The sequence below is a fragment of the Trichechus manatus genome, unplaced genomic scaffold (genome assembly GCF_000243295.1).
Source record: "Trichechus manatus latirostris isolate Lorelei unplaced genomic scaffold, TriManLat1.0 scaffold00011, whole genome shotgun sequence".
Classification (NCBI taxonomy): domain Eukaryota; kingdom Metazoa; phylum Chordata; class Mammalia; order Sirenia; family Trichechidae; genus Trichechus; species Trichechus manatus.
The window spans coordinates 5372135-5392268 of NW_004443947.1; the positions used below are offsets into that span (position 1 = coordinate 5372135).

The following is a 20134-nucleotide window of genomic DNA, read 5'->3' on the forward strand; positions in this document are numbered from 1 at the left end:
TGAGCAAACAATTTTCCTCCTTTCATTCCAAAGAACTATAATTAGGAGATGTTCTATGCTAACCTTTAAAAGATCTCTTACTCATCTCCTCTGGGACAAACGAATATTTAGTTGATGCTTCTGAGTGCACAGACATTCTCAGAGGAAAAGAAATACATTCATGAATCTGTTAAAAACTTTTATTCTTTCTGTAACTTCTCCCTACCACAAGGTTCATTTTCACCAAGGGCTAAAGCAGTGGAATGGGAGGTTAAAAAAAAAGTATGATGTACCAGCACTTTTATACAGAGGTAGTAGTAGTTATATATTATAGTTTTCTTAGTCAAAAACAAAGGTTCAAAGCTGGATAAAAAGAAAATTCATCTTTCAATTTGATGTCTATCTCAAATGTACACCAAGACACACCAAGGAGACTTGAAGTAAGTCTGGCCTGTGCTCAGCACTCCCTTCTTAAAGTCACACTTAGCTGAGAACTGGAGGAAGTTTCAGGTTTACTTTCATAAACATAAAGTAGATATTCTAATTATATTCCTATTTTACAAAATTTACTAGTAAAAGGCACTTGAAAAGTAACTAAGAAGTTTGATTCTTTATATATTTAAAATTCAGGGATTTCTCCCAATATTCCCCCCTCAAAATAATCTCTATAATAACACAGAAATAAATTGAATAATTTCCTAGAATGTATACTACAACATTCTCAGCAACTGTTATTTGTTGAATTATACTAAGAATGCTTTTAAAAGTTACAAGTGTTATATGAAGGTCACTTCATAGAATGAAAATTGATGACTGGGCATAGCAAAAAAAAAAAAAATTGGTTATTAGAACCACTGGATGAGTAAGCCCCTTTTTATCCATATACATGTAAATTCCAACAGTATTCCAGTATAAACTGCTTAATCTTTTTGTTTGTTTGTTTTTATTTAGTTAGGATTTAAACCCCATCTCTTTCCAAAAAGTTTGAGATTGCTTGAAAATTTCAAAACAAGTTATACAATAAAAATCAAACAGTTAAAATTCAACAGTTCATGTTCCAATGTTCATGTGAGAGTGAGTAAACACAGCTCTTTCATATTTTTATTCAAACAAAAGAAATGGCTCTCAGCCCAAGAGAGACTTGGAAGAAGACACTGAAAGTTATAGCTGTAAAAAAGTAAAGCGGCAATATAATCACATTTCTAAAGGTTTTTGAAATCCTGAGTAGACTATGGTAGAGAGGGAAGAAGAGCTCCTTATAGTGCCTTTCAGTCCTAAAATTGGATAAATATAAAATCATAAAATGTGTTAGGCTTTTATTCTCAGTTTTAAGAAACAGCTGCATGTATATGAGCTGTGAATGACTGCATTTAAAAGTGAATATAGCAAATTTCAGGTTATCTATCTTAATAACACAGCATGTCTAACCACAGACAATTTCTACAAACTCACTTTAATCCCTTGTTTGGTGTGTTTTTTCTTTTTCTTACAAGTCTTTAGCACTAATATTCCTAACAAAAAATTGACTTACTCTATTTTAACTTGGCTTAACTATGTGCCAGGTGCTATGCTGTGATTTACACACATTTAATCTTCACCACAACACTATGAGATGGGTAGTATTCTTTTTCTATTTCACACATGAAGGTCTTGTGTACAAAGGGAGTCAAGTAACTCTCGCAAGGTCACCCAGCTAATAACAGGGTGACTGAGATGTGAATCCACATTCTACATGAATCCAGAATCAAAGCTACTGCACTGCCTCTTCGCTCTGCGTATCTTTGTCGAGAAGCACAATCCAAAAATAAAGGCCCAAAGGCAATTAAGGGAATAAATGATGCAACTTTGATAACCTTACAATTAAATCATTTATGGGTCAGTTATTAGAAGAAAATTGGTACTAGAAAACTTAGCATATTAGCAAGAAAACCAAAAATGGTGATAAAATCCCCAAAACTACATTCTTAAAGAAATTATGATTTTATATAGCATATACTAGGGTTTGTTTTTTTTTTTTTTTGCTTTGTTTTGTTTATAGCAGGGTATTCCATATCAGTGGGAAATACTTACTTACATTATCTCTAAACAGTTTTTCACTCTTTAATCATATAAAGAACTGCTGACAATAACTTAATCAAGAGGTAACGCTAAAGAAAATTAGGTTAGGAATTCTCACCATTTTAGGTTCCTTCTACAATCCCCTTAAACCTCCAGAGATTATGTACAAACTTATGCATTAATACAGTGAGTGCCTGGCCCACAGTAATAAGTGCTCAATAAATTCTTGTTGAATAAATGAATGTTCAAAAATTAGCTTATTTCAAAACCAAGAATCAACAAATGAATGAAATTATTCTACCTACAGAAGTGATCCACCCTAGAAAATGTTTCATAAATATGACTGAAGAGAATGGGCAATGCCCACACCTAAGTCAAGGTGGCTATGAAATTGTCCCAGTACCCCTCTACCCTACCTTGCTTTAATTCCACCACTATTAAGCAACCTTCTACTATAATCTAGACTTTGCTATGGAGACTGTGTCTATTAGTCAGATCCGGCATCTGATCTAACTAGAAGCTTTATTTCTCATTATAAATGAATAAACTGGCATCCGGTCCCAGTTGGTTGGTTATTAACAAGTAACACATGATCTATTCTGACAAAATCAAGTTTGGGGACCCTGTGAGGCTAAAGACTAGACCTGAGACCATGGCAGTCAGAACCCCATATTCCAGGGTCTTGCTTGAGGAAAGAGCAAGTTTCTCCTCTTTGACATCTCTTTTTGTTCTCTTTATCTCATATTACTCAGTTTGAGAAAATGTTAACTCAGTCAGTATACCAGTACCAGTTGCCGTGGAGTCAACTCTGATTCATGGAGACCCCATGTGTGTCAGAGTAGAACTGTGCTCTACAGGGTTTTCAATGGCTAATTGTTTGGAAATAGATCATCAGGCCATTCTTCTGCAGTGCCTCTGAGTGGACTTGAACTTCCAATCTTTCAGTTAGCAGCCAAGCGCATTAACCATTTGTAATACTCAGGGAACTCCTCTTTATAAGAAACGCAGTTACCATGTACACAACAGTAAAAACCACCTAGTCCCCTTCTAGAGTTTATGAACTAGTAAAATTTCAAAACGTTTAAGTATTTGGGGAACAAGTTACCCTTTTTTTCCATTAAAAAACAATCTATTCATAAAAGAAGGGATATTAGCAGGGGTAAAAGGATAATCTCAATAATGGACAATTGTGAAAAAAAATTAAGTCAGTTTAGCTTAAAAACAACCCACTAGAGAGTGTTTACTTTTCTCACCTCAAAAAAATATGGGCCCCAGGGGCAAATGACCTAATTTAACCACCTCATGAGGAAATTGAGATAAAGAAAAGTTGATCACTTTGCCTAAAATCACACAGCAGTATTCTAAATCTTGGTTCACAGCAATATGGAAACAGCACAGGGACTTGACTCTGGAACTTGCTCCACAGCAAGAGGTAAAGTGAACCCTTATATTCTACCCCTGTATCCTGATGCCATTTTCACCACTGGGTTTGGGTTTTGACTACACATTTATACTAGAATATTATATTGTGACATTATTTCTGGCAGCTGTAGCATGAAAAGATGAAAGTCTGATGATCAAGTGAGGTTTTTAATAAACTGTATGGTCTCTAGAAGATCTGATGCACCCAAACAACCCTCATAAATCAAATCTCCTTCTCTCATTTTTCCTGGTTCAATGATGTTCACAGTACACTGATTTCAAACACTACTCAAAAGGATATCTGGTCATAAAAGTAATTTTTAATTCCCTATTCACTACATACTATAGACAAGAAGAAGAAGCTTTTTCAGTTATTATTATTTGCTTTGTTTTTGGAATGATGAGAATGCATCTATTTAGTCAAGAATACTTCTTAGAGGTGATAGGACTTAAAATGAGCTTTGGTGAACAAAAGGCATTATCAACACACAGAAATTTGAAATACATATTCAACAGCAAATGAGTGGAGAAGTAAACAAGACCTCTGTGATCCACCCAGTTATTTTAGACTATGCTACTAAAAAATAGACACTGTTTAATTCTCTAATTCCTTCTCTTAGTAGATGTCCCCCCCTTCCCTGTGAAATTAAGCTCACTTCAGCATATGCACATACAAAGAACACAACAGCACATTAGTAATATTTAGACTAGGTAAGGAGAATTTACCAAAGGCACTGCAAAGGCCAGTGAAACTTCATTTCTCTTGTTCTCCTTAGACAGCAAACAAACAGTGAACAACATTGTCCTTTGCAATGTCAAGCACTGCAGTCTTAGGCTGCTTTTTCTGGTTTTACATCTCTGATTACCCTCCCTTTCTCCTGGAACATTTTTCCAACTACATGGACATAGTTTTTTATATTGACATTTTAAAGGTCACTCTACAGAAGCTAATGTTAGATAAAACTATTCTTTATGTATCATTATGGGATTCTCATTTATTCTCACTGTTAAACCAATTTCAGGACAGGAAATCAGTTGGCTTTCAAATTTTAAAGAAGTATCTGCCACAATTTGTAGGAAAAATAATTATTCTTAAAATAGCTGATAGATAATAGCAACTTGAAACTATCATTATGGAACAAACTAATGTCATTTCTCAACTTGTTGAACCACACCTACTATATTTTCTCACCTACTACTAACTTTTTTCAGATTTGTGAACTTCACTAGGGTAAATCAATTATCACTTACCATTAATAAGCAGAGAGCTATCGGATCCTGGATATGAATAGTTTAGACGACCTGAAGGTAAAAGAAGGCCGTTACTAAATTTATTTTCTTTAGAGATGGTTTAAATGTATTCAATAACAGTGCTAAATTGATCATTTTAATAGGCAAGGTATTTAAAAGGTATTTTAAAACTCTGCTGTGCTAATGAACACAGTGAGTCAGTAGGCTTATCAATCAGCATGTCCACAACTATTCAAAGAGGGAAAGTGTGAATGTAAGAAAATAAAATATTCCTCATATTTAACTATTAAACCCATTGCCATTGAGTCGACTGACTCATAGTGACCTTACAAGACAGAACAGAACTGCCCCATAGGGTTTCCAGGCAGCGGCTGTTGGATTTGAACTGCTAACCTTTTGGTTAGCAGCCTAATGCTTAACCACTGTTCCACCAGGGCTCCATTTAACTATTAGGTGAGTTTAATTTCCAAATTCCCATTCAAAGTAACTTTCTTTATATCATTATGTTCTAAGACCAACTCATTATCTACAATCTTCACATTTTTTGCTTCACAAATGTGATTTTTTTTTTTGTATAGTTTGGTGCTATTTTTTAAAAGTAACAATATTACAGTACTAATACTAGCTGTAATATTTTTCTATATGATTCAAACGTGCCTACATGTAAGACACACAGATGAGTTTAAATTCACATGTTGGGGAATAAGCACATAAGATAAACATTTCATTGCACCTATACAAGAGAGAAAATTTCAAAGCACTTAGCATTAGCATGGTGCCCAGAATACAATACGCATTCAATAAATGCTGGGTTGGTTTCCTTCATATTTTGATGTGGTTCAACATTTAATGGTACCCGAGATGCCCATTAAAAAAGAATTTTAAAGGTATTAAATTTTTGGAGGATGAGCCATCTTCCAAATCGGCAGCCACAATTAAGGAGGAAAATAGCACTGGGATTTATCCACTTTTAAGAAATTAATTTATAGAATTACATTTTTGTTTTGGAAGAAGTTGTACATGTAAGTTGAGGTCTCTAGACCAGGAATCCTTACTGAGTGCACACCACGTACCTAGTTCTCTGCTATAAATTATACAAATCAGTATGATATTTTTAAGTCCTCATACACCACACAACCTTCTGTACCTGACACCTTCCTACAAATGGTGAAAAGCCCTCAACAAGTCTTACACATCTAGAAAAAGGATAGAGGACCGTGATTATTAATTATCTACCATAGTCCAGCACTCTTCAAACCAGAAATAGTGTGAGAATTGGAGATAGTGGTGGTTCAGTGGTAGAATTCTCGCTTTCCATACGGGAGACCCAGGTTCAATTCCCAGCCAGTGCACCTCAAGCACAGTCACCACCAATCTGTCAGTGTTGCCCTGATGCTGAACAGGTTCCAGCGGAGCTTCCAGACTAAGACGGACTAGGAAGAAAAGCCTGGAGATCTACTTCTGAAAAATCAGCCAACAAAGACCCCCATGGAGCACAATGGTTGGATCCTGTTGTCCATGGGCCCCCGTAAGTCAGGGGTCAACTCCAAGAACAACATCAGTGTTACAATTTATAACTGACTTTGAACAGCAAACATTGGGAAACAGCACTCTAAACTCCAACCCCAGAGAACCATACCAGACTCTCAAAGGTTATGAAAAAGTGTGCAAGCAGAGGCTCTCCCACGCCTCAAGGCTGAATAAGCCTTCCAAGATGCCAGGAAGACTCCACCTAGTTCCACTGAACACTATGTCTCAAAATCCTGCTTCTTTGAAAAGAGTCGCCACAGAAATGAACTCATGCTATGAAAAGGCAAAACTGTTCTCTATTAGAAGCAGTTTTAATTAATCTGAAATGTAGAGTCAAATATGAAACAAAATCTGAGCTTGTAATTTTCCTATGATTTAAAACCAAATATTAGGCTTTTGTTTGCTTTTATTAGGCTGATCATTGTTCCACTTAAAATTTTAGCTTGTTCCTATCCAGGATTGGGGGTAGGACTGGAGATGGGGGAGAAGGAAGTAAAAATTAATCTTGATATTTCAATTTCTTCCTAAAAATTGTTTACATTCTTTAATACTAACATATACAGTCAAGTATCCAAATCCAGTGAATTCCATCTGAAGTGCTTTAACTACAAGCCTGGATCTTATGACCAGTCACAAGTATAAGACATTGAAAAACTGGGAGGGGGGAGTTCTGTTTCTGAATTACTTAACTCAAAGTAGCAGCTGATTGTCTTTAATGGAGCATACGTATACATTTCATAACTGTAAAACCCTCTAGTAAATGAACTAATAGAGCTATCACACATACCACTTTATTTATCAGGAAGCATTTTTAAAAGATGATGTAAGTCAATACAGAAACAAAAATATTTAATTATATTAACAGAAGAATTAGGAGGACATTTTATCATTTCTAAGAAGATATTTTAATTTTTAAAATATGTTTTAATGGCTTGAAACCACTGTTCTATATGAAACATAACATCTATATGATGTCAAAACCAAAAACCAAACCCACTGCCATCGTGTCGATTCTGACTCATAGGACCCTGTAAGACAGGGTAGAACTGTCCCATAGGGTTTCCAAGGCCAAAATCTTTACAGAAGTAGACTGCCACATCTTTTCCAGTGGTATATGATGTCAAGGAAGGATCATTAAAAATGACTGGCTAGCCCAGTTTAACAAATGAGGTTACACCTTATCAGACTCACAGATTTGGAGGGTGCACTGCGTGCTCGAGTCCCTGACAGCATTGGCCCTTGTTACAGAGCAAAATTCATTCATGATATCTATCATGGACAGCACTTACCACTCTCTTTCTGGAAATCTTCTAAAAGCTTCCATTGTAAGTGCCATGGGACAAATCTTTCACACTCTCCTTGTACTCTTTCTCTCACTTTTGCTGTAATATTCCCTCTGCTCTATGGAAGCTAATTTACATAGACATTTCTGCATTTTCTACTCCATGATTAGCTTCCTTCTGAGACAGTGGACTCATTTCATGTCCCCAGTGAAAAGCATTTTTTACATCTTTTTTTTCAGGTTCACTTTTTTCTAAGACATCTTTACCCAAAAGGAAACCTTTTTTTAAAATTAACTCATCAAATTTTATTTCTGGCTGTATGTAGCAATAGCTAACCTTATGTAATCGTTTGAGCTACAGAGTAACTTTATCTCTTTTACATAATCGTTCCCTTTAAGAGCTAGACCTTTCTGACCTAGGCACCTGGAGTTTCCAGTTTAGGCACCAGGTAAGCAGTCAATGAGTTCATTCCACTGAATTTAAAACAGCATTTTACAAATGAATTAAGTGTAGTAAAATAAAAACAATTGAGATACCTGAATGTGACTATAACCCAGTGCTGTGCTTTTGTCTGTTTGGTTTTGGGTTTTTGATAACTCATTTATCTCCAAACATAACCCAGGTTTCAGCACATCTAGAACTGAATTCCTGAAGGGAAAAGGAGGACATTAGGATTTCAGGCAAGTGAACCTATTTTGTGGGTAAAATTCAATCTTTAAAGGTTCTTGGTATTGATTGTATCATAAAGAAATACTGCGTGATCAGCAGCCTTAATCTTAAGAGACACCAGGACAAGAAAAGTAGTAGTCTCTGGAGGCCAGCTGTGGCATTTGGAGCCCAAAGCCTGGCATGCATCATGCAGAAGGCATAGACTATATTTGGCACCATGACTCAACCTAGCCAAATATAGGCAACTGATACATACAGTGTGATTCTGAGGAACTAGACTACCAAATTCTACAGCCTGGAAAAGATCCATACTCCAACTAGGCAATTCTACACTAGGCATTTTTGAGTTGGAAAGAATCAATATTTACTAACCAAACTGACTTAGAATTGGAGGGGGGAGGGGAGGTGCTCAAAAGAACAGTATGAACTATCATATTCATTTAAGACACTAACTAAAGCTACCTACTCAGAGATGAAAGGAAAGAACACTAGAAGGAAATACGTACATATTAACAGTGTATGTACGTATTACTTTCATAATTAAGGTTATTTTCTAAAAAGCAACTTAGACTTTATTGCTACTGATGACTCAGCAGGAAATGATACAATAAATGTTGCCATTTCAAACATGCACACACTGAAAAATATCAAATGTTCTACAGTGCTATTAGATTTCATGCCATGACCTTCTCTTTTTCAGAGTCATGCCAGCATTGATGACATGGTATAGGCCAGGTAATAATAGGGGATAACTCTGCAGGGTTGTCTAAAACATAGGCATGTAGTCCTATAAAGTAATAAGTGGCAAAAAATTCCAAGTTAAATTTTATTTGATTGACTTAAACTAGAAAAACCTAAAGATACTTTTAAAAAGGAGGCAGAGGGAAGGATTCCTTGGTGAACACACTGAAAATTTCTAGGAGGGAAAGGATGAGTATGTGCTTAGGCGCATTTCTGAGATAGATCAAAGATTTATACACATACACACAAGTATACACACACGCGTATTTGTTGTTGCTGTTTAACTGGAAGTGCCCCTCCTACCTCTGCTCCTGCTAATTTTATTTAGCTCATTTCAAAGTAAATCAAAGCTACACTTCCGTAAGTAATTTTTTAAAGGAGGCTCCACCTGCCTCTCCATCTGGTATTTTTACCAACAATGCCTGACACTTGCAGCAAGATGGCGCTCTGAGGACCTGAACAATGTATAACTGGGTTCAAGAAATGTCTAATAAATTCAGTTTCTGAATACCCAAGTTATACAAATGCAGACTGCATCAATATGAACTAACAAAAATTTGTTCAACATGTTCTATCATTTAATTATATAAAGTAATAAACATTTATTCTATTTACCTAAAAATAACTTCCCAAATCAAAATCTACTCCCTGACTTGTGACTTGACCCACTTCCAGTAAAAACATTTCTATGCAAAAACCACAAGAGTGGAACTGGCAGGAACTGTTATCAACTGGAAAGTCTTGCCCACCCCTCCCCCCTCAGAGAGCCATTTAAATTCATTAAACACACACACAAACACATGCATACAGTTTAGGCTAAACAAAACCCCTCTCTGGGACAGATACGGTCTTCAGTTTAAAAGTCAGGGCTTTACAAAATTCCTGCATTCATGCCCTCGTCCATCTCTCCAGGTTCATCTCCAGGTTCATCAGGCACTTCAGTCATTCAGAACTCCTGGCCCCTAACTTTCTTTTACTTCTCGGTTACTCCCTCTATCAGGAATGCTTTTACTTCTCTTTGCTCCCCAGTGTCTTACTACTCAATCCTCTATCCTTCTGCACAGGCAGATTCCCTGTTAGGTATCACACATCTTATGGGAAGCCTTCTCTGACCCAAGCCACTGTCTCTGGTTCAGAAAACCCTGTATGTCCCAAAGACCACTGGTTGTACTTATTGCACTGTGTTTAAATTGCCTATTTCTAAGCTATGTCTTCGTCTAGGGCAACAAGCTCTCTGAGGACAGATTTTGAGTTTCGCGCTCCAGAGCCTGGAGCAGAGAGAAGTGTTCAGTAAATAGCTGTTGAATGAATGAATGACACAAAGCCAGAAAACGGTAGCCTCTCTGCCATGAAAGTTGCAGTGAAAAGGGTAGGGAGTCAGGCCAATCCCATCTTGTGACCTAGATCAAATTACTTAGCTGCTCTCAACAGTAATAAAACAAGAGAATGTTTCCATTTACTTCACAGGGCTGTTGTGAGAAATTAATGAGATAGTATTTGCACAATGCCCAGAAAGTGCCCAGTATGCAGTAGGAATTAATATTAATTCCTTTCTTCTCTTGTCCTCCTGCCGCCCCCCCCACCCCCCACCAACTATAAACCAGAGATAATCAACAATTTTCCACTTGTGAGAGAAAGGAAAAGGGAGGATTCCTTTTGGCCAAACAAATCCCAAACTGGAACCCTGGAAAAGGGAGTGGCAATCTGAAGGATTTTTCAGCTTCAGAGAATGAGAGTTTGCTAGTAGTGTGTCTCTGGTTATAAACAGGGATGTAATTCTTCTCTGATGGAGAAATGGAAAAAAAAAAAAAAGTCTAACCTTTTACTTTTATAAACGAAACTGGCAACATAACAGAAAGATATTAGGAAATGAAAACTCTGAAAAATTCAACTTAATTTTTTTCCTTTTAATACAACCAGGGAGAATATTTATTTTGTACCCACAACTCAAATTTAATGTTTTAATTGTGATATGATAGTTGAAAAAAGATTGTGATAGTGGCAAAAGGAACATTTATCTATAAGATAAGTAAACAGGATATGTTCCTACAGATTGAGGAAGGTCTACTAGAAAGGAAGGATTGCTTTGGCTGTAATTCAGGGCAGGTGCAAAGTTGCAAGATCTAAAAGCATCTAAGAATTTCAGGCAGAAGGAATATCTAGAGAAAAAATGAGCAAGGAGCTGACCCAATTAAGGAATTCAAAAGATTTTCTACTGCCAGTAAACCTAACAACAAAAGAGCAAGCAGGAAGGCTATTTTTATCACTGACAGAAGCCTTCCCACTCTGAATGCTACATTTAGAGGACAGAGCAACAAGATAACTTGCCTTAAGAGGATGTTATGATACCAGTGATTAATGGCAATTCTAAACTTTAAAAAACCAAGCATAGTTTTTGTCCAAGCTAAACCAGCCAAAGTCGGTTTAAAAAAAAAAAAAAAGGTGAGTAATATATAATGGAAAGAAAAGTGGAAAAACAGACCTATGGGTGGTGGTAGAAAAATTTTTTAAGTAATCCAGGAAAGGAAGAAGACAAGGCAGTAAATTAAAATTCTCCTACTTTGCAAAAAAGATTGATTAAAGGAAGCATGTGTTACAAGAGGCACATTTTTTAAGAATTAGTGAATAAACAAAGAATTCTGGAACTAGCCCCAAGGTAAAAATGATTTTGAGAAATGGCTTTCTGTTCCAACATGAGTGTAAAAGAAAATCAAGACAAACTTACCAAACCCCTAAGGACCATAAACTAATTCTCTTGTAAATGACTACAAACTTTAGGGTTAAGATTTACACATAGTCTAACAGAAGCATAATTAAACCTTTTATCTGACTATAAAACTATAAAGAATTAAGAGTGATTTCCTTACTTATAGGCAATGTTGTAAAAAATAGAGTACTACTCCTACACTGATTAAAACTGGTTGTTGTTGGGTGCCGCTGAGCAGACTATAGCGACTTCACGTGACACAGCAGAACCACCCCAAAGGGTTTTCTTCGCTATAATCATTACAGACGCAGGTGCCAGGTCTTTCTCCCGCGGAGCGGCTGGTTTAAGCGGCCAACCTTTTGGTTAGCAGCCAAGCACTTAACCATTTACACCAACGGGGCTCCTTTAAAACTGGTTACTGAAGTCCAAAACAAAAACAATCATCAAATTCACTAGGTGGCTTTCTCCATACACACCTATCATCAACTCTAATCACTTATTTAATATAAATTCTTTATTGAACCTGATGAAGAACGTGCTTGAATTGCATCCAGACCTAATATTTCACCTTGTGTATTTCTCAGAAGTCCCAGCCACTATTTTCTCCTGTCAGTACTCAAGGCATTAGGTCTTCCCTCTTATTAACCTTCAGAACTGAATAATAAGCAGGCTGTTCAAAGATATCAGTTAATTATTTGGAAGATAAGCTGCCTGAGGCCAAGGGTCTTTGTTTTCACTTCCTGATAAATCCAACACTCTAAAATAGTGCCTGGCACATAGCAGATGCTAGATATATATTTGTTGTATGAATGGCTTCAGACAGCTTTAAAATTTAAATACATCTAAAGTGGTTCTCAAAGTGGAGTGAGGGTGAGGGTGGAGAGGCAGAGCAGTATATCTGGAATCACCTGGGGACTATACACACTTAGGTCCTATGACAGACCTGATGAATCAGAATCAGGGAGAGAACAAGCCAGCTTGAAAAAGTGCCCTAAGTGATCCTATTTTGACCTCTATGCCCAACAAGACACTCTTCAACAGGAAAGCAGCAGGTGTAAGATCTGAATCTTTTACAGAGCTTATGATGATAAAATACAGACTTCAGATTCTGCACCTAGTGTCCTGAATAGAAATTAAGAAATTTTACTGTCTACCCTCTATCTAAAGCATACTAAGTAAGGCTAAAGTGTTTTAAGTTTTTTATGATGCTTGCATCCCCTTGAAAGGCTTTACAATAAATACCTAAGCTACTGAACCAGCAGCCAGAGGCTGTTGTGTTCCTATCTTGATCTTCTAGATACCAGATAGTTGAGTGACTTTACAAAAGCTATTGAATCCTTCCAAACCTCATTTTCCTCAACTGTAAAATGAAGATCACAAAACCCACATAAAAAGTTACTGTAAGGATTTAAGTTAGAGCTAATTCTCAGAAGGGACAAGAATAAAAGTCAGAGAAATGTTCTCGGAAGGAAGTGCCCTTTTACTTGGAACTGATTGTTAACGCTGTTTCCTATATAGCATGTGTCCAGGTCTACTCAAAAAGGGAAAATACAGTCTATCGTTGTAATGGAGCATAAGGAATCGCTTAAATTCCTGAGGGATAAGAGTCAGAATCAGCACAAAGCTGGCTTCTATGAGGTGGAGGTCAGACATACCTCCACTCTCCAACTTTTTCATTTCTGATACCAACATTCCCCACCCCCACCCCCCACACTCTACTTCTCTGCTGGGTTCGATAATTTGTTGCAATGGCTACAGAAATAATAAATTACTTACAGTTAAGTGGTTTATTGCGATACAACTCACAAGACAACCCAGAATAGGATGCAACTTGGAAATAACAGGATACAACTCAGGACAGGACCAACTTGGAAGTAACAGGATATAATTCAGGGCAGACCGATTTCATCAATCAGTACAGCTTCCAACCAGGGCAGCTCTCTCAGCTCCTCTCAGTTGTGCACACCCCCTTCTCGGCTGTGCACTTGCCCTTCTCAGCTGTGCATAGGCTGTGAATGGCCCCTCTGCCTTCGGCCTCCCCAATGTCAGCCTTTCTGTTGCTAACTGACCCAGCTCAAAGCCAGTATAGCAGCTTGCTTGACTGCCGCCCTCCTTAGCAGCAACCTTCTGCTCTCACCGCTGGCTCTACCACTGGGCCCCTTTCTGTCTTCAGTATTACAGCCCTTGACCTGTATTACAGCTCTTTTAGGAGGTTCCTCTCATAGGAACCTGGGGTCTAAACCACTCTGCTCCAGGCTCTTCTTGGTCTTGAGGTTCCCTCTTCACATTTTTTCTCTCTCTAAAAACCTCAGGTTGGCTGCTTATATAAGTAAACTCCTTGTCAATTTCAAGGCATGGCCCTCCTAGCAGGATCTCGAACTGACCAATTCCCTCAGTGGACCAAAAGTCACTCAATCCTATGAGGTAGGTTTTCAAGCCAGTATTTGAACAGTAAATTAACCAATTCTTTGCAAGACTGTGGCCCAGCCAATCATCTTGGGAGAGTCACAAGCCCATGAGATGTCAATCAACTCAGGCCTTGTATACAGGTACAAGCAAGCAGAGAGGGCTTCTTCCCTGGACAAAAGTAACAACCTTCTAGGGTAGAAAGCAACCTGGGAGGTCCCCCAAGTAGTTTCTCAAAAAAACTCCGGCAAAAGTAACAATTCCTCAGGGTTTAGGGGGAAAATCCAAGCTCTTTTTCCAAAGAACCAAGGTAAAGGCCCCATAAAGGAACTCATTTCACCACAATCATTACATGTGTCCTTCAGTCTGCAGCTGCCTGTTAAGTGCAAATGGAACTTAAACAGAAGCGTAAAATGTAACTTAATTCCAAACCATTGTGGCTTAAAGAAGGCTTTAGTAGTACCCGTCTCCCTTTCCTAACAAGGGCTGCCATGTTACACAACTCCAGAGTACACCTCTCTTGTCATATGGCTCCCCCGGCCCCCTGGCATGGTGCAAGGTGTAGCCTAACAGCCCACACTCCTAGCCCTGCCTCCAAGGGCAAAAAGATGGTTTTGGATGTCAGAGATGAAGCTCCAAAATGCTAGTTGGTAGAAATGATAATCTAGGATCTGGTAAGTGACCTCCCCATTAGTCTCTGTCTTCCTCATCATTTCCTCTATTACTTTTCACAGTATGTTATATTCTTTATAATAACAGAAAACATTCTAATGGCAGGAACCTGAACAGAATAATTGAGAGACGTTCTCTAGAACCGTGTTGCACAACGTTTTATAAACACCTATTTTGGCCAAAAAATTGCATAGAGGCTCCCCTCCATGACAGTAACTATGTATTCCCCTTCCCTGTGAATATAAGCAAAATAACAATAAAAGCTTAATAGCAAAAGGCTACTGTGAATTCAGCAACACCTTTAAATGTATTTTAATTATATTACATCGGCATCCACATGCTTTTGGAAGATAATCATGCATATACAAGTGACATCTCTCTCATCTAACTGGAATGTTTAGTCACTAATGGATTCACAGCCCGGTTCAAATAATTCCCAAGGCTGAAGAGGCCCACAGCCCACAGGTTGAGAACAGAAACATTTCACAAGGCCATGTTTAAACAACTGCTTCCTAAATATATTTCTAGGCCTACCTCAAAAAGAAAGTATGCAGTTTAGAAGCAGAGCCTTCACTCAACTGACTAAATATGACTGATCTTTAGTTATATCTCTTCTACAAGTTATTCAATATTGAATACTGTCACACTCAGACTCACGTGACATTCACGCACTACTTTGTTATTAAACTATAAAAACTTGCTGCTTTGTCATGTCTCCCATGCCCGAGATATTGTGTAGAACTGTAGATGGTAATTTAAAAATCATTAAATCCAATCGTCCAGTTTAAAAGAAAGGAAACTGTGGTAAAGAAAGAAGTAACCAACCTACAGCTATGTAACTGCTAGTGGCAGAGTCAGGTTTGAACACAATCCTAAATGTTTCTCTCTTTTATTTCTTAACATTTGGGAAAGTCTATTGTGAGGTAGGAGTCCCTGGGTGGTGCAAATGGTTTAACACACTCAACAGCTAACTGAAAGGTCTGAAAGGCTGGAGGTTCGAGTCCACCCAAAGGTACTTCGAAAGACAGCCCCGGCAATCTACTTCTGAAAAATCAGCCACTGAAAACCTACGGAGCACTGTTCTGCACTGATATACATGGGGTCACCATGAGTTGGAGTTGACTCCCAGGCAACAGATGGTGGTACTGTAAGCTAACAACTTCTGGTCATTTACAATAAAGAGATCAAGTAGGCTGACTTAAATACCTCTATTTAATCAACTAAAGGAGTTCTGGTGGTGCAATGGTTAAGTGCTCAGCTGCTAACAGAAAGGTTGGTGGTTCAAACCCACCAGCCGCTCAGTGGGAAAAAAGACCTGGAGATCTTCTCCCATAAAGATTACAGCCTAGGAAACCCTATGAAGCAGTTCTACTTTGTCACAGAGCTGCTATGAGTCGAAATTCACTCGAGGGCATGCAACAGCAACAACATTTAATCAACCATGCCAGACATTTACTATTTAGAATATTATAGTACAGGAAAAACTAATAGTCAATTGAAGTTAGACTGGTGTTCTAGGCTTTTTAAATTTCAGTTAATCATGCCTGCTCTTCAGAATTACATTTATGTCCTTTATTATTGGCTTCTCAAGAACGAAAAGGGTCTTCTAATTGGTTGATTTCTCCTCTTTCCAAATGTAGAACAACTGGCATTGACCCAAATGGATTCCAAAGAGATTATGGAACCGCTTTCCCTTCAGAGTTCCACTAATGTTCTTAATTGACTGGTTACCAGGTAATAACCAGAATAAAACAAAGCCTTGCTTTAGAACTGAGTGCACGGGTGTGGGACTGACTTGAGAAACCAGTCCATTAGACAGAATAAAGAAGCTGGGAGGCTGCCTAGCCACCTCAATTTCTGATTAAAAGTAGTAACTAGTTTAGAAGTAATTAAAAAGTATTCTGTTTACAAATTTTTACTGCTCACCAGCAATAAATTCACTGAGTTTTCTCTCTTTTCACACATTAAGCATATACAGCTAATAAATGAAGCAACTGTATAATATTCAGGTAGAAATTCCATGCATATCAGGAAGTAATAATTTTGTGGCTAGTTGTGTAACTGTTCCCTCCTTCCTGTTGCTAAACTGCATGCAAAGAGAATCTCGGATATTTTTTATGACAGCTATGAACCAGGTGGGGCCCTGGTGGCACAGTAGATAAAGAGCTCAGCTGCTAACCAAAAGGTTGGCAGTTGGAATCCACCAGCTGCTCCTAGGAAACCCTATGGGCCAGTTCTACTCTGTCCCATAGGGTCTCTGTCAGTCGGAATCAACTCGACAGCAACGGGTTTATGAACCAGGTGGTGTTGCTTCCCCTCCCACAAAGTCAGCAAACATATTCCAGGATTATATAACAGGATCAAGGAAAGTCTTAAGACCTTCAAAGGCAACTCCTTATTGTATTAGTTCCTCATCAAAAGGGCATTTATTAGGCAAATATTAATATAGAGAGCTGTTCTAGGAGCTATGAGGAAATGAGAGAGCAAGAGTCACCTCTCTATAGAATTTTACAATAATGCGGAAGGAAAAAAACAGAAAAATTGACACCATCAAAAGGTACACAGTATGCAACATTAACTTGGATGTGGAACATGCACAAAATAAATCTATACAAATGTTCTGGGCTGTCTCTTTTTATATTATAGGGAGGTTGCTAATATTTAATCACTGACAAAGTATTGACAAAGTCTGAAAATCTTACTACTTAAATGTCGTTCAGATTTCATTTCTGAATGGAGAATATTATTAGTTTTGTCTGTCCACACGGTAAAACCTATACTTACTAAGTTATGCACAATACTTAATGTGAAAATGTAAAGCATTAAAGAAAAGTCCTTGTTAATTTGTTACAGGATCGCTGATTGTTTTCTGATTTATGTCTAAATGTTTAACTGCTACATCTAGTTTATTCCTTAACAATTCCTGCCCTGAATATGTATCCAAGCAAAATTAAGTCACAAGCGTCATAAAATAGGTGAGTCTTAATACAATTAAAAAGAAAAACAAAATTTTAAATGAGTTAAAAAAATCTTTTAAAGAAATGGTTAGGAGTTTTAACCTTCTAATAACATAAAAGGTTTATGCTCACCTCCCCTGGCCCACCGCCTACCTGTACCCTCACCTCTCACCTAGGTAAAAGCAGAGTTGCAATAAAGTTTTAAGATGACTAGTCAGTTTCCATGGGCTCAAAAGAAGATTCTTTGTGCTCAGTGTTCAGGATTAAGTTAAGGTGACTGTTTAATTATGGACTCAAATCATGGATGACATAAGACAAATTCTCCCTTTGTGACAACTGCTTATATAATTTTCAGAATAAATAAAAACAAGTGTCAAATATTCTATCACAAGTGTGTGGAGGGTGGAGGGCAAGGGATCACTACTTTCTACTTAGAAGTATATGTTATATAAATAAACAGGCAGAGGAGGATCTGGCCAGAGCACAAACTGGTTTCAGTTCAGAGGCCAGAATCGGGAAGACTTCAATCCAATGCTATGATCATATCAAAAACATCATTTTTTTCTCCCAAGTATTTCCCCTTTCCCTTCTTTCCCCCTCCCCCCTTAAAAAAGCAACAACCAACGACCCCTAATCTGAAAAATTCACTTTTATAAGCTCTGCCTACACAGTACTGAGAGGAATCCAACAAATTCTGATCAAAAGTAAACCAAAATGGAGACACTTGTTCAAAATTAAGAATATACCTTGCACCAGTAATACAAAGAAAATCATGCCACACTACTTTGCCCTCTTCTTCCTCACAAAAGAAGTTACCTCAACACAGAAGCCCAGGTCCCACCACTCGGCACAACTAAACACAGGCAAAACGGAAAGGCTGTTTAGGACGTTCCATTTCAGCAGTCAGGAAGGTGGAGTACAGGAGGGGAGGAGGGGCACTACGTTTCTAAACATCTACAGACAAAGTTCATTATCGCCGAGTATTAACTGTATTCTTTGCTTTGTACTTAGCTGCATTACTCAGAGAGCTTCTAGAAGGAACAATTTTCCACTCTTTGGAGACACCTCAGCTACTCCCCTGCTATGTTGCTTTGAATTACTTGGTATCATCCAAACAGAGCAAGAAGGAACCAGCCGGATTCAGGAAGGCTCTGGCTCCACCAGGCATGGAAGGCAGCTGCCTGGCCAACTCTGAATCCTGAAGAAAGACTGGTAATATTAAAAGATCTAGTAATTAGCCAGAAAACATCTGATACTACATAACAGTAATTTACTTGGAAGGAGAAATTTGATTATAAGCCCAAGTAAAATTAGCTGTTTGCATTATCCATTTCTTCTTTATGGTACTTTATGTCATGCCCCATTAAATGTCCCTTAAAGGAAAATGTCCATCTAACCCTTTAAAAAAGCGGGGGTGGGGGGTGTCAAAGTGCAGAGAAGTGCTTTCTCAAACTGCCAAAGGCAAACTAATTTAACTGGAAAAAGGTAAATACTTAAGAAATGATACCTCACCCCCAACCTTATTTAAAATAAATCATTCTAATTTTGTAGCAACAGAACCTATTTTAGAATGAGTCTCTTTCATTTAAAAAAAAAAATCACTTATTCCCAAATTATTTCAGATTTAAAATTGAATGACATAAAATTTAATCCTATTTTCAGCAACTCTCATAGCTGATTTCTAGAGTTCTCAGTCTATATAAAGTCAGCATCAGTTTATAACATCTATCTGTTCTAAAACATCTGTATCAATATATAACATCTGTTCTCTAAAATAGAGAACCTGTGGCTACAATTTGGAATGTAGGAATATGAGAAGAATTGTGTATTGAAGCAAAAGTTAAGGATTCCTGGTTATTGTTTATTGTATTTTTTGTGTGTGTAGCACTGAATTCATTCTCTCTCTACTGTGAAGACATAAAATTTAAATAATTATCCCAGTACTCACTCTCTTACAATGACATTAAAAAATCTCATATGAAATTAATGAAACAGGCTTTGTATACTAAACTTTCAACTCAGTTTCACAATTTTGTTCTAGAAAGGGTATATTATAAATTTTTTTGCTTAGCAACAAAGAAAAGAGGCACAGATGGAATCACTTGCCCACTCATTTAAGTATTTGTTTCAAACAAATCCACAGCAATGAAAAAGTGTGTGGCTACAAAACATTTACAGAAGAGCTTGTACCAATACTACTCAAGCTATTTCAGAGCATAGAAAACGAAGCAACACTTCCAAATTCATTCTATGAAGCCAGGATAACGCTGATACCTAAACCAGGCAAAGACGTCACACACAAAAAAAAATTACAGACCAATATCTCTCTTGACTATAAGATGCAAAAATTCTTAACAAAATTCTAGCCAACAGAATTCAGCATCATATCAAAGAAATAATACACCACAACCAAGTAGGATTCATACCAGGTGTGCAAGGATGGTTCAACATTAGAAAAT

The 20134-nt window shown here is 37.5% G+C and overlaps 1 protein-coding gene across 3 annotated transcripts in view; it reads right to left on the bottom strand.

Moving 5' to 3' along the window:
• CPEB4 (cytoplasmic polyadenylation element binding protein 4) overlaps nucleotides 1–20134 on the bottom strand; it is an 80171-nt gene that overhangs the window by 19479 nt on the left and 40558 nt on the right. For 2 of the 3 annotated variants that reach the window (XM_012560123.2, XM_023726495.1), the window contains exon 3: nucleotides 4711–4761. The exons of the other annotated variant lie outside the window; for it this stretch is intronic. In XM_012560123.2, the coding sequence (XP_012415577.1) occupies nucleotides 4711–4761 (51 nt within the window). The remainder of the gene's footprint in view (nucleotides 1–4710; nucleotides 4762–20134) is intronic. 3 annotated transcript variants of the gene reach the window in all.